Source organism: Phocoena phocoena, chromosome 1 (assembly GCF_963924675.1).
Source record: "Phocoena phocoena chromosome 1, mPhoPho1.1, whole genome shotgun sequence".
Classification (NCBI taxonomy): domain Eukaryota; kingdom Metazoa; phylum Chordata; class Mammalia; order Artiodactyla; family Phocoenidae; genus Phocoena; species Phocoena phocoena.
Window position 1 is genome coordinate 21005009 of NC_089219.1, and position 15105 is coordinate 21020113.

Consider the following 15105-nt stretch of genomic DNA (forward strand, 5'->3'; position numbering starts at 1 on the left):
TCCCCTGCATTGGCAGGCAGACTCTTAACCACCGCGCCACCAGGGAAGTGCCACGGTCATTTTCTTTACCTTCTTTTTTTTTTTTGGCCATGCCATGTGGCATGGCATATGAGATCTTAGTTCCCCGACTAGGGATCGAACTCACGCCCCCTGCAGTAGAAATGCAGAATCCTAACCACTGACCACCAGGGAATTCCCGGCCTGTGGTCATTTTCAATCGCAGAGGCCTTGACCTGGAAGAGACAGCAGAGCCTAAGGAAAGGGGCCAGTTTTATCACTGGTACTGGGCCCTGTGGTCATGGCCACAAGGGACCATCCTGTGTGTCCAATAGGAAACTGAACAGACAAGTACAGTTTGTCCCGTCCCTTTCCAAAGGGTGCCCATGAGGGCAATAGAAGGTCGGGGGTGGGGGCACTGCAGGTGAAGTGGGGCAGTGAGGGATCCTGGACACCTAGCTTATCATCAGTCAAGACTGGGCTGCTGGGCCTGCTCCGGTCTCACTGAGAGAACAGACACACCCCTGTGTGTGAGGAGTAGCCAAGTAGGGTCCTTCTGAACCCAGCTGGGCTCTGATGTCCAAATGGGGGGAGCCTGCTTCTACCCCAAGCAGGTCAGCTTGCCAGCTTGGGGGCACAACTGCCAAGAGGCCAGCTTCCGGATACAGAGCCACAGTTACTAGCTGCATGACCCACTAAACTCCTTGACACCTCTGAGCCCCAGCACCTGTGAAAGACTGACCCGCACTCCTGGGAGTGCTGAGCAGACACCCGTGACCCTGAGTGCTGTCCGCACCAGGGGGGGGTGGAGGGAGCAGCAGGTCTGAGGTGGGGTGGGCTGACGTGTGCTCCGGGATTTGCGGAAACTGCAGGGATGGCCAGAAGCAGGCCAGCCTACAGGCAGTGAACTGGGGCAACAGAGGGAGTCCAGGCAGGCCTGCCTAGAAGGACCTCTCAACAATGACAGAAAGCACTTGGTAAACCCTTCTCAGGCACAGACACTGTAACTGGCTCTATCTCCTAGAACTCCCCGTGAGCCTGAGAGATGGGCATCACTGCCTTCTGACCTCAGCCCCACGACACTAAGCCAGGCTGGATACTCTATGCTGTCTCCTGCTCCGGGCAGCAGTCAGGCAAATGGGACGGAAAGGACAGTATCACAGTCAAGATGAGCAGACAGATGTCTATTAAGTTTTGTACTATAGTCATGTTAGCATGTAGAACATCAGCCGAGAACCTAACTGCTCGACAGAACGTAACATGGATTGGGCACTGCCCACAGAATTCCCGAGGCCCTGCCTGCCCCCAAACCCAATCCATTTAAGACAAGCTTCTTTTACCTGTTACCTTCCCTCCCAGCTGTCCTGGGGAGGGGGAGGTTTGCATGATTGGTTATGGGGTATATGTTACAGGGGGAGCATGTTATGGGGGCAGAGTCAGGATCCAGTTCCAGAAATTAACCCCTCAGTCTTCGCTTTCCATGACCTAGGCTTCCTGAAGACTGTGGGCAGGAAGGAACAGGCCCAGGCAGGGGTCAGGCCAGCGGAGGACCCGGGGGATGTGGGCACCGTGGCCCAGTGAAATGCATGTGGTCCAGGAACCAGTCAGCCAAGGCAGGAGGAGCCAGAGTGGGCACTGCTTCTGGGCTCATGGCCTCCCTCCCACAAAGAGGGTTCTGGTCCCTCTCTTCATGCAGTAGATGTGCTTCTCTCAGAAGGGGTTGCGGCCCCTGGGCCCAGTGCGGGTTAGCAGTAGACCTGGAGCAGGGGTGCCCCTGAAGAGTCTGTGTCGGTGCCCTGGAAGGATGAGTCGTGGCTGGCTTGGTATCCTGAGGGGAAAGGGAGCAGGAAACAGAGGCTCAGAGGTGGGGAGGGGCTCATGCAAGTCCCTCAGGCAGGGAGAAACCTGTTGAGAAGGAGCAGAGGGGAACTCGAGCCTGGGTCAGTCTGATCCTGGCTGGGTGATCCACTCAGTTTCTTGACCCCTCTGAACCCCAGTCTCGCTCTCTAAAGGGTAATGACCCTGCTCCCAGGGCTTGTAAAAGCCAAGAGGATAGCAGTAGAAACCACACATGGTGCCTTCTCAGCACCAATGGATGGCCCCCCTCACCCGCCCTCCACTTTCCTCTCCAGTGACCTGGGTTTAGATGCAGGTTCTGGGCACCTGCCCCCCTCCCCTCTGGTTCAGGGGCATCCCCCTGAATCTCTCCCAGCTGAACCTTTAAGCCAGTTTGCAGGACTGGGATGGGGTATAAGGCTGCTCAGGCTTCTCGTCCCTTTCTGATCCCATCCTCACCCACCCCAGGAGGAAGTTGAGAGAGGGACAGGTGGGGGGCTGCTAGGGCAGTCCCCTCTCCTCTCCACACTTTCATGTCAGGACCAAACCTGGGGCTCCATAAGGCCTCAGCTTCCTGGCGATGGCATCTGCGGTCGTCTCCTGGGAGATCTGCACTGTGAGTTCTAGGGAGGGAACATGAAGGGGCAGTGGTCATTATCACATCCTTTCAACCCTATTCCCCACTTCTGCCCCCAGCCCATTGAGAGAGGGGCCAGAGAGAGAGAGAGAGAGAGAGAGAGAGAGAGAGAGAGGAGAGAGAGGGAGAGAGAGAGAGAGAGAGAGAGAGAGAGAGAGAGAGAGAGAGAGGTGTGTGTGTGTGTGTGTGTGTGTGTGTGTGTGTGTGTGTGTGTGTGTGTGTCTGTTGGTCTGTCTGTGCAGGGATGAGTGGGTAGATAGGGGTTTTGGTTAGGCCAGGCCAGGCCAGAGGTCCAAATTCGCATGGGTTCCTGGGTCCTGTTAACTAGGCTAGCTGGTTGGGCCTGAAAGCCACTCTGGCAGGTGGCAGCAGGGGACAAAGAACCTGTTAGGGGATGTAGAAGAGTGGAGAAAAAGGAGGAGGAAGAGCTGGGACCGGCTGAGGGGGGACCCACAGTGGCCAAAGACCCCAGTGCAACCCTCCCTGTCCAGAGCCTCCTCTACTCTGCCCCTCAGCCCTGTGGGGCCCCACCTACCATCCTGGCTGAGCCCTGAGCCCACCATGGTCTCATGGCCACTGTCAGGGGCAGGGGCAGCGGAGGCAGCCACCCTGGCCGAGCGCCCCTCTGTGGTCTGCGGGCGGGCACGGCTCTTTCGGGTACTGATGCGAATGATGCCGCGTACCAGGCGGCCCTCAGCGTCCTGCTCATCCAGGTGGTAGTCCTGGGTGATGCTGCTGATAAGGTCCGATATCTTACTGGTCTTCTCCAGGAACACAGTGTCTGAGGTGCACTTGGCCAGCTCGTCGATCTGGTGTACACTGAACAGCTCTGTCAGCTTCTTGAAGATGAGCACATCGATCTCTCGGCTGGACATGGAGCCACTGCCTATCTCGGGCAGGTCCAGGTCCGACTCGTGGAAGGAGTAGTACTCCTCAGAGCCTCGGGGACTGCTGGCAAGGGTGCTGGGCAGGCTGTGCCGCGTGGGTGGGGGGTCGGCCAGTGGCTCCTTGCAGCAGGAGTCCGCGTCCAGGGCTGGGGAGGTGGTGCTGCGGTAGGGATACACAGGAATGCCTTTGAGCTTGACGTCAGGGTAGCTGAAGCTGCTACCCATGGCCGACTTGAGCCGATGGCCATCCCGCCGGCTGGGAGGGGCACGGTCAGGGCTGGGGGGCACTCCGTTGTGCTCCTTGACCCAGTTGGCTTCAGCAGCCCCTTCAGGGGAGTCCCCAGCGGGCAAGCAGGGGCTGCAGCCCCGCACACAGGCTCCACAGCGCTGGAGGCAATCCCGGCAGCGGCGGAAGCAGAAGGCAGCCCGGCACCAGTCCCACACCCAGGGTCGCCAGAGCAGGCAGCAGGCTGGGGCCTCAGCAGCCTGCTCAGCAGAGCCAGAGATGAAGGTAAGGCTCTCGGGTCCATGGTGGCCGGGGTCCTTGGGGTCTGGCCTCCGGGTGCGGCGGCTCGGTGGGGCCCAGGATGGCTCGTCATATGTCTCCAGGCATAGCTCCGTTGGCCGCTCCCAGGGTCCCAAGCGTGGGGGCCCAGATGATGGGCGGGGGTGTCCAGGGCGGGGCATGGCTCACCGCATGGTTTGCCGTAGCCAGGCACCTGTGGGGGAGAGGCCGGGAAGGAGTCAGGATCAGAGGTCAGCGGCGAGCTCCTGCGCTATGACCTGAGGAGCTTCAGACTTCTGGTTTCTGAGAGCTCTGGGATGTGGATGGGCCCAAGTGTGCTCACGAACCCTGTCTAGTATCCCCTTGCTCCCCAGAGAGGAAGCTCTCTCTGTGGTCTAACTATGTATCAGAATCTCCTAGGACTTCACACCCGTTGGGATGGTTACTATTAAAAACAGAAATGACAGGCATTGGAAAAGATATGGAGAAGTTGGAACCCTTGTGCATTGCTGGTGGGAATATAGAGTGGTATGGCTGCTGTGGAAAACAGTGTGGAGTTTCCTTGAAAAGTTAAACATAAAATTACCATCTGATCCAACAATATCACTTCTATGTATATACTCAAAATGATTGAAAACAGGCACTCAAACAGATATTGGTACCCCAAGGTTCACAGCAGCATTATTCACAATAGGCAGAGATGGAAACAACCCAAATGTTCATCGATGGAGGAATGAATAAACCAAATGTGGTCTATACACACAAGGGAATATTATTCAGCCCTAAAAAGGAATGAAATTCTGATACACGCTGTAACATTGATAAGCCTTGAGACGTTACGCTACATGAAATAAGCCTGACACAAAAGGACAAATATTGTATGGTCCCACTTATATGAAATATCTAGAACAGTCAAATTCACAGAGACAGAAAGTAGAATGGTAGTTGCTGGAGATGGGCGAGAATGGAAAGTTAGTATATAACGGGTAGAGTTTCAGTTTGGGAAGATGAAAAAGTTCTAGAGATGGATGGTGGTGATGGTTATACAACAGTGTGAATGTGTTTAACGTCACAGGACTAACCATAACGTTAAAATTACTTAAAAAAATTAAAATGGTAAATTTTATGCATGTTTTACCACATAAAAAGAAAAAGCTCCTGGGATCTCACTTTCTGGGCCATGGTCTCCCTGAGTTTCTTCCCACTGTTGGTAAGCCCAGCAGCACAGAGCCTCCGAGGCTGCTCAACAAATGCCTTTCCATTGACTTGCTACAGAACCTGATCATTACCACCGTCCCTTTCTTCCCCTCCTCTTTCAAATCAGACACGGGAATCAACAGGTCCCCGGTCAATGTTTCAGTATGGCTCAGATTTGCTCTCCTATCAACATTTAACATCAAGCACTGTTTTGCTTCCTTTGACTAGACGAGAAAGCCAAGCCTCAAAATACATCTTCTTTCCCTTTTCGACTTGGTTGCTAGCAATCTCAGAGCTAAGATTTCACTGAACCTGGCCCTGTGTTAGGTACAGAAGAACCAAAAATGAATGGACTATAGGCGCTGTTCCTGTGATTCACACATGGTTTTGTAGGGAAAACAGATGCTTAAAAGCTCATGAGCTGGAACGTTTAGGATATATGGGGCATCATGGGAGTAAACAACCCTGCCTGCGGGAACATTACATAGTGATGTACTTGGGAGGGTCCTTGATCACATGTAGGGGTGTGCTGGGGAGTCACTATCCTTAGCCTGGATTTTCTGAGACAGTAATCTCTTAACTTTTTATTTATCCCTGATTTAATGGCACTAGTGTCCTAGAGCTGGTGACGTGAAAGGAACCTGGGACTGGGCATCAGGATATCTGTATCCTAGTCCCAGATCTGGCTCTAATAGGCAATGTGCTTTGGGCAAATCAATGCTACCTCCCTAAACTGGCCCACCACCATCTCTCACCCACATACTGTCAAGGCCCCCATTCTGGCCACCTCTATTCCCTTCTACTTATGGCAGCCAGGAACAATTTAAAACAACAACAACGACAACAAAACACAAATCTGGAGAAACTTGGCAGACACTACTTATCAAATGATCAAAGTTAACATTATTAATAATGGGACAAACTGACATGATGTGTCTCCTGATACTATGCACTAAAATGGACACAGCATCGCTTATGGAGTAGTCCTGCCAAAAATGTATAACCTGAATGTAATCATGAAGAAACATCAGACAAGCCCAGGTTAAGGGACACGACTCTAAATGGACTGTGTGATCCTGAATTGAATCCTGAATCACAAGGAGAAATTGGATAATTGGTAAAATTTAAAAATAGACTGTATATTATTTAATAGTATTACGTCAATGTTAAATTTCCAATGTTAAATTCAATGTTAAATAAGACAATGTTCTTATTCTTAGGCAACATATACTGAAGCATTTAGGGGTAAAGAAGCATGATGCCTGCAACCCAACCTCAAAGGGTTCCCCCCAAAACAGAAGGTATATGTGTGTAGACAGAGAAAAGGAGGGAATGTTAGCCATGGTGAATGCGGATGAGGAGGATACAGGAATTCTTTAACTATTCCTGCAACTCTTCAACCCATTCCCCCAGCCCCGCTTGGTCCTTCTCCAAGGACACTCCAGAACCTCAAGTCAGATGGGAGCCCCTCTCCCCACAGCATTCTGCTGGGCTCTTGGTCAGCTGAGTTGGCTTTGAACCAATTGTTTGAAGATAAGCCTATATGACCCCGAGGGGCAGGGACTGTGTCTGATTCCTTTCTGCATCAGTGTCTGGAACAGGGTTGGTACAGTAAGTACTTCAGGAGACTGATACATTCTGTGTGACCTCTGGGTAGAACCAGGACCATTAGGTAGAAAGAGAAAGGACTTAGGCTCTAGGCTGACCAGAGTGGGGGGAGCAGCAGTCTGGCGAGAGTAAGGTGAAGTCCCCCTCCAAAGGTGTGCAAACTGAAATTGTAATAGGTGACTTGGAAGTCCCTCACAATCCAGAGAAGCAAGCGGTTAAAAACCTTTGCCTGGGGACTTCCCTGGTGGCGCAGTGGTTGAGAGTCCGCCTGCCAATGCGGGGGACACGGGTTCGAGCCCCGGTCCGGGAAGATCTCACATGCCACGGAGCAACTGGGCCCGTGCGCCACAACTACTGAGCCTGCGCTCTGGAGCCCGCGAGCCACGACTGCTGAAGCCTGCGCGCCCTAGAGCCCGTGCTCCGCAACAGGAGAAGCCGCCGCAATGAGAAGCCCGCGCACCGCAACGAAGAGTAGCCCCCGCTCCCCGCAACTAGAGAAAGTCCGCGTGCAGCAACAAAGACCCAACGGAGCCAAAGATAAATAAATTAAAAAAAAAAAAAAAAAAAAACCTTTGCCTGGGTTTGAGCAATGTTGGGGTGGGTATGGATTTATTCATTCACTCATTTAACGAATATTTACTGAGAGCCTGCTGTATGCCAGACACTTCTAAATTCTGTGGATAAAGTGGTAAAACAGACAAAATTCCCTAACCTCAGGAGTTTGCCTTCTAGTGAAAGAGTTAATTATTGAAAGCTTACATTATTCTCAGTGCTTTAAATGTATTCAACTAATTAATTCTCACAACCCTATTTGTAGGTATTATTGTCGTTGTTGTTATACAGAGGCACAGAGAGCTTAACTAAGTTGTCCAAAGCCACACAGCTGTTTGAATGCAAGTGGCCTGGCCCAGACTCTTATCCACTACCCCATCCCATCTATTATTTGGGAGGAAGGGGGCAAGGTGGTCAGCTGCCAGCTCCATGGGTGAGCCTGTGCCCAAGGAGGGCCTGCATAGGGAGAGCCCTGAGTCTTCCAGGCTCAGCCCTTGGATCAGGAGGGTGGGCACATCTACACTGTTTGAAGCACACTGAGCTCTGGGGTACCTGGGGTTTGTAAGAACAGCAAGAGGTTATTGTTCGTGGTCTTGGTTACTGTCTCCTCCTCTACCTCCAAGGCTTTAGCAGTCGCTACCATTCATTAAATTCATCCAACAAATATTCTCTGAGCACCTACCACGTGCTCAGCACTGTACTGAATGCTGAGGAAGCAGCAGCAAATGGGCCAGAAATAGGCTCCAGCCCAAGAGGACTTTTGCTTTATCTAACACTCACAATCGCTCGCTGAGTATTATATCTCCACTTTACAGGTCAGGAATCTGAAGCTCAGAGAGGTGAAGTGACTTGCCCAGAGACACCTAGCTGGAAAGGAATGGAGCTGGATTTGTACTGTGGTCCGCCAGACTCTGGAGCCCCTGTACTTTGCTCTGTGCCACACATCTCGAGGAGGGGGTGGGGCGGGGTGGGATGGGGGAAAGGGGGAGAAGACCTGGGGTAAGGACAGTGCTTGACTTCAGTTTTCCCCCTCCTTTCTAGGCCCTAAACCCTCCTAAAGTCAATCTCAACCCATTTTGTCCTGGCTATATCTCCCCCTCACTGCTGCTGCCCCCACCTCCAAAATCCTAGGAACACCAGTCTCTTGGTTTAGCAGGGGCTCCTGTTGTGGCCTGGGGTAAGACTCCTGGCCTCAGTTTTCTTGTCTTTAACAAGGGGAGTGAGGAGAATCTTCAGGGGCCACCTTGAGGTTTAAATGAGATCTTACTGCCCAGGGGCCTTAGAGCTGTGCCTGGCATCTGGGAGGGGCTGGGTCACTGGGCGCCCCAAGGCACTGCAGGGATCCTCCTCAGGGTCAGAAGCTCCCAGGCCCCAGGCACACCCTCCCCAAACTTCTAATTGATGCTCTCCCACTCCCCCTTAGTCCCTGAGAACACACACACGCCGAGGTCTGTCCCCGTCCCATCCCCTTCTTCCGAAGGTGCTCAGGTCAGGACCGGTCGCACCAGCCTGTGTCCCACCCACACGAGTCTTGCACACCCGGCCGAGAGGGGCACCCCAGCCCTGCTCACGAAACAGCCGTCGGCTCTCGTGCCTGGCATCCGTGCACCCTTGATCTCCTGCCCCAAAGGCTCAGCCCGGGACTCCCGCATCCGCGGGCACCTTGTCCCGGGGGCAAGGGAGAAGCAGACCCAGGCACTGCCGCTCGGACTAGCATAGCCCCTACAGCAGCAATGCCCTCGGGGCAAGCACCAGCTTCTCCAGATGCAGGGGCCCTCTTCCCGCGGGCGGACCCAGCCTCTCGACACTGTTCCTCAGGGTGTGCACGGCCCCCTCTCCCCTCCCGCCCCCGCCTCCCCGGCAAGCACGGCTCCCACCCCAAGCCAGCGCAGCCCTAAGGGCGAACACGGCCCCCTCACCCCAGTTTGCCCGCCCAGCCCAGGGGCCCGCTCAGGCCGCTCCCTGGCCCGGCCCGGCCCGCGCACCCCGGAAGTGGGAGGGTGGCACCGATGGAACCGGCCCCGGGACCCTCGCACGCTCGGGCGTAGCCTCGGGGGTCTCTCCACACCGGTGCCGCCTTGGTTCGCGCCCCCTCGGGCCCGCGCGGGGCTTACCTGTCCCGCCAGGTGAGCCGCCTCCAGCTCGGCCCTCCCCCCGCCCCCCTCGCCGCTCACCTGGGGCGCAGGTGAGCGTCTCGCGGGAGCTCTGCACGGGTCGCCGCTGGGGACACACTTCCTGCCTCCGCGAAGCGCCTCCGCCGCGCACCTGGGCCGAGGCCCCGCCCTGGGAGCTGGGCGGGCACTGCAGCCGGCCTCTGGCCCTCGGTCCGCGGACTGCGAGAGCAGCGCTCGGCCTAGTCCGGGTAAATGAGGTGTGGCGGGCACGGTGGACAGACGCCGGGGCTCAGTTTGCTTTTCTGTTAAATGGACAGATGGGCCCAGCAATCCCTGAGCTGCTGCGGAGGACTTGCCGGGCCTTAAAGGCTAAGCTCAAAGGGCATGTCTCCTGAAACTCCTTCCCTGACCCCTACGCCTCTCTGGTTTTCTCTGTACTCTTTATCATAATACTCAGCACACTGTTTTCTTGTCTTCCGTCTCCTCCTTTAGCCTCTGACTAGGGTATGCTCTTGTTCCCAAATGCCCCGGGTGCCCAGAGCAGGACCTGACACATCCTAGGCGCTCAGCAGATATTCTCTACTGATTGAATCGTTGGGACCTGATTTCTCCGTTTGTCCTGAGGCAGAACTGGGGGACTGGTTCCTCTGCTCTGATCACTTCACCTTCTTTTTTCCAGGAAGTCTGCAGAGGAAGACAGAGGCCTCTGCTCTGGGGCGGGTGGAGGAGGAGACTGGGCTGTGCAGTCCTGAAACATCCCAGATCAGCAGAGTTGGCCACAATGGGCCCTGATCACCGCATCCCATGGGGTCTCTGCAAGAGGCAACATCATTGGGTGGCAAGAGTCAGGGGTTGGATTATTCTGGGTTCCTGCTTCCCTTAATACCAACTTAATAACAACAATAGCACCAATAAACAAGTGACTTTTAGGGAACATCTTCACGATCCATGCTAACCCCCTTACTTGCATAGTATTATTTAGTCCTTACACCTGAGGATAACACCTCAGGTGTTATCATTCCCATTTTACAGGTGAGGAAACTGAGACTTAGGACGGGGAAATTATTTGCTCAGGCAGTTGGCCCAAATGGTGTGACTTTGGGCAAGACACTTCCTTCTCTAAGTCTCATCTGTGGAGATAATAGTACCTCTCTCCAACTGGGTGAATTAAAAAAGATAATGGTTGCAAAATGAGTTAAAGGATACAGGAAGAGATCACTGGGGTAAGGACTGGTAAGTGGGAGGAATTCAGTACTGCCTAGCCCTTTTCCCTCCAGGTGTACCAAAGATACACAACCTCCTAAGCCTAGATGGAGATACTGCCAATTAGGACAGTATCTTTGCCCTGTTTGAGTTGCCTAGTCCTCTCCTTGCCCAGCCAGGGTGGGACACTCCTTGGAAGCTAATTCCCATGGCAACTGGGGGGTTTCCTTCCCTATCTCACCTCTCAGGACACCATTGTCTCATTCCACAGGTGCCGTGCCATGTGCACAGAGTAGATGCTCAATTTCCACCAGAGACCCTCCTTGGCAGTCCCTCCCACCGATCTTGTTCACATTCTCACCTGGGGCAAGTGGCTGTTGTACCTTCATCTGGAGCTCAGAAAGTGAGTCACATAGTGTACAATTGAACATCTGTGTGCCCTAAGACCCAGTAAGTGCATTCCTGTGTTACAGACACAAGAATTTCACGCATATGCCAAGAGACATGTACCAGAATGGTAGTAGAAACATTGTTCACAGTGGCCCCAAACTGAAAACATCCAAATGCCGTTGACAGGAGGTAAAGAAATGTGGAATAATTACATAGCAGTAGAAAATGAGTGAAAAATAGCAGTATGGCTGGATCACGGTGACATAATACCGAGTGAAAAAAATGCAAGTCCCAGAAGAGTGCATGTGGAATGGTATCCTTTTCATAAAGTTCAAATACAACTAGAAGTACTATATTTAGGCATAATATTGGGTTGAACCATATGAAGTTGCTGTTTTTGACTTGTTTTGACCTAAAAACAGGGGGAGAGGGCAAATTCAGAAGGTTAAACGTAATTTATGTGTGAAAAAAAAAACAAAAAAAAAAAGGCAAGAGAATGAGGAACACAGAATTCAGAATAGTGATTGCCTGGGGGGTGGGGTAGTGGAGGGGTCAGGAATGGTGGGGAACCATAAGCAGATTTAAGTTTTCGTGATGTTCTGATTCTTGTGTTGGATTCAAGGACTTTCATTTTATCATGAATGAATGAATGCGTGAAAAAAATAGCAACTTATGCTGTAACTAAATAATTAAGGGCACGGTTACTTGCCAGGTTTTCAAGGTAGCAAAAATCCAAGCATCTGGAATCTTATTTAGTTTTCCCCCATTCATGTATTCATTATTTTTTTTAAAGATTAAAGTATAATTTACATACAGTAAAACTTACCTTTTTTAGGGTATGGTTCTGTGAGTTTTGAAAAATACATACAGTTGCATAACCACCACCACAAATCAAAATATAGATCAATTTCATCTCCCCCCCCCCCCCGCCCCCCCCCCCCCGTGAATTTCCCTAAACCCTTCTGCGGTCAGTTCCTCCCCACTATCTCAGCCCTTGGCAACCACTGATCTTTCTTCTGTCTTCATAGTTTTGCTTTTTCCAGACCATGTTTAGTAAAAGTACATTACAAAATTCTGATTCTGTAGTACCTAAAATGCTGTAGATTAATAAGTAGGAACATGATGACTGAAGCAGCTCAGAACTACTTTCTTTGTCTAGAAAGGAAAAAAAAGAAAAAAGGGGAAGGAAGGGAAATATGATCTCTGAACCTCTGCCTGCACTTGCTGATGTGTGAGGGAACCTTTCTCTGGAGCCCCTGCCTCTCACCAGCTGTGGGGCCCTGGAGAAGCCACTTCCCTTCTCCTCATCTGTAAAATGGAGATGATAGTAGTTCCTCCTCCAGAGTGTTTTGTGGAGTACCTTGCAAAAGGCACAAGTTAGCTGGTATTTTAATCATAGCCACACTGAAACCTCTCTCCTCATCTGCCCTTCTCCCTCCCACACTCAAATACACTGGGCCTTGTTCCCAAGGGCCCATACCCCTGCCACAGTGTATACTGAAAAACTCTGTCAAAAACTGATGACAGTGTAGGTATATACCCAAAAGAACTGAAAACAGGGACTCAAACAGGTACTTATATGCCAGTGTTCATTGCAGCACTATTCACCATAGCCAAACGGTGGAAAACTCAAGTGTCTGTCAACAGATGAGTGGATAAACAAAATATAGTATATACGCACAATGGAGTATTATTTAGCCGTGAAACGAATGAAGTTCTGATACATGCTACACCATAGATGAACCTTGAAGACATCATGCTAAGTAAAATAAGCCAGACACAGAAGGACAAATACTGTGATTCCACTTATATTAAATATTCAGAATAAACAAATTCATAGAGACAGGGATTAGAGGTTTCCAGGCGCTGGAGGGAGGGAGGAATTGGGAGTTATTGCTTAATGGGTACAGAGTTCCTGTTTGGGATGATGAAAAATTTTGGAAATAGAAAATGGTGATGGTTGCACAACAGTGTGAAGGTAATTAATGCCACTGAATTGTAACTTGAAAATGGGCAAAATGGCAATTTTTCTGTATATATATATATATATATATATATATATATATATATATATATATATATGTTGTTGTTTCTGTTTGTTTGTTTACCACAATTAAAGAAACCCCAGGGCTTCCTTGGTGGCGCAGTGGTTGAGAGTCCGCCTGCCGATGCAGGGGACACGGGTTCGTGCCCCGGTCTGGGAAGATCCCACATGCCGCGGAGCGGCTGGGCCCCTGAGCCATGGCCGCTGAGCCTGCGCGTCCGGAGCCTGTGCTCCGCAATGGGAGAGACCACAACAGTGAGAGGCCCGTGTACCGCAAAAAAAAAAAACAAAAGAAACCCCAATGGGCTTCCCTGGTGGCGCAGTGGTTAAGAATCTGCCTGCCACTGCAGGGCACACAGGTTTGAGCCCTGGTCCGGGAAGATTCCCACATGCCGTGGAACAACTTAGCCCGTGTGCCACAACTACTGAGCCTGTGCTCTAGAGCCTGCGAGCCACGACTACTGAGCCCGCGTGCCAAAGCTACTGAAGCCCGTGCGCAGCAGCGAAGACCCAATGCAGCCAAAAATAAATCAATTGAAAAAAAAGAAAAGAGAAGATTAAAAAAAAAAAAAAGCCCCCAATGGAATTCCCTGGAGGTCCACTGGTTAGGACTTGGTGTTTTCACTGCTGAGGGCCTGGGTTCAATCCCTGGTCGGGGAACTAAAATCCTGGCTTGGCCAAAAAAAAAAGCCCCCAAACTGATGACATTCTTTGAAAACAAAACAAGGTACCTTATGGGTCCAGCATTTAGCATAACAAAGGAGAAAAGTCTATTGGAGTGAAGTTTCCAGATAATAGTCCTCCTCTCCTGTGCACTTCTCTTTACAGTTTACAAAGCAAACACCTTTAAATTTGAACCTTACAACAAAGGATCAAGCCCTAGAGGTAGCCATGGTCATATTCATTTTACAGATGGGGAAACTGAGGCACATCAAGGTCCCAAGGCCATACTGTGAGTTAGTAGTGGAGCTGGGTGGGAACCCAGTCCTTCTGGCTCCCAGTAAGAAACACTGTGTCCTCCTCCTGGCCCTTAAAGCTGTGTTTGGGCTTCTTTCTAAGCAGAAAGTCTTGCCTTTCTAACCACCTGAGTTCAGTTTTCCCTCTTGGCCACAATTGGGGGCCATTGTCCTGATCCTCTGCTTCCACTGCTGTTGCTCTGTTCTGATCGATGTTTACTTTTCTGGTCTCCTTCCTTGGCCACCATTCAGGCTCCTGGACTGGTGAAAGAATGAGGGGGAGAGGGAGGTGTCAAGGATGTCTGGGGTTCTGGCTTGTGCTAGTGGATGGATGGAGATGACTGGGGAGGGCAGGTTTGGGGTATAAAAGTATAAACATGGAGTTAGACCTGTTGAATTTAAGGATTTGTGAGATGGCCAAGAAATATCATGATTGTATATATGGATGACATTCACAGTGATACTCAGAAGCTATAAGACCTGCAGCTTTGGGTGTAAGGAGAAACAGTGGGTCAGGGGAGTGTGGGCAGTGGAGTGTGGATCCGTGGGTATGTGCTCTGTGCCTCTGGTGTGCTTCTCCCATAAGGGGCACTAGGGGGCAGCACTCAATGGCAGAAATTACCAGAACTTCAGAATCACAGGATCTAAGTTGGAGTCCTAGATATACCCCTGTTCAGCAGCAGTGTGAACTTATCTCTTTGAACCTCAGCATTTCTCATCCTAAAATGGGATTCATGTGAGGTAGGCCAGAACGGTGGTTCAGAGTTTGAACTCTGGAGCCAGGGAGCCTGAATTTATGTCCCAATTCTGCCACGTGCTAGCTGTGTGACTTTGACCACGTTACTGAACTTCTCTGTGCCTCAGACGCCTTGTCCACAATGTTAAAGTAGTAATAGTTTCATGTGGTGATTACTACAGAGGCCAGCACATGGTAATTAAATGACAGCTATTTTATTTTAACCCCTTCTTCCTGCCCCCCTCTGCCTCCCCAGCTATTCTGGGGCCAGGACTCTCAGAGGCCAGAATAAGCAGGAGAACACATTACTATGACTGACCATAATCATCTACTATGTGTCAGGTATATTATTCCCATTTAATCCTCACAATAACTAGGTGAATATAGATCCCAGCTCCTTATTTTATAGCGAAGAAAACAGAGGTTCAGAGATTTAAGCCTCT

The 15105-nt window shown here is 51.2% G+C and overlaps 1 protein-coding gene across 1 annotated transcript; it reads right to left on the reverse strand.

The window, feature by feature from the left end:
* Window positions 1-1166: 1166 nt before the first annotated feature.
* Window positions 1167-9367, reverse strand: KDF1 (keratinocyte differentiation factor 1). The gene is made up of 4 exons (XM_065891761.1): window positions 9334-9367; window positions 3006-4076; window positions 2382-2456; window positions 1167-1825 (listed from the first exon to the last, which is right to left on the reverse strand). Exons 2-4 carry the CDS (start codon window positions 4042-4044, stop codon window positions 1743-1745), a joined length of 1197 nt encoding a protein of 398 aa, XP_065747833.1. The 5' UTR covers window positions 4045-4076; window positions 9334-9367; the 3' UTR covers window positions 1167-1742.
* Window positions 9368-15105: the final 5738 nt, after the last annotated feature.

Excerpts from the sequence above, each read along its gene's own strand:
- KDF1 (XM_065891761.1), bottom strand. The coding sequence starts at position 4,044 with ATGCCCCGCCCTGGACACCCCCGCCCATCATCTGGGCCCCCACGCTTG. Across the intron at positions 2,457-3,005 it reads CTCAGGGCTCAGCCAGGATG|AACTCACAGTGCAGATCTCC; the intron begins GTAGGTGGGGCC and ends TTCCCTCCCTAG. Across the intron at positions 1,826-2,381 it reads GAGGCCTTATGGAGCCCCAG|GATACCAAGCCAGCCACGAC; the intron begins GTTTGGTCCTGA and ends CTTTCCCCTCAG.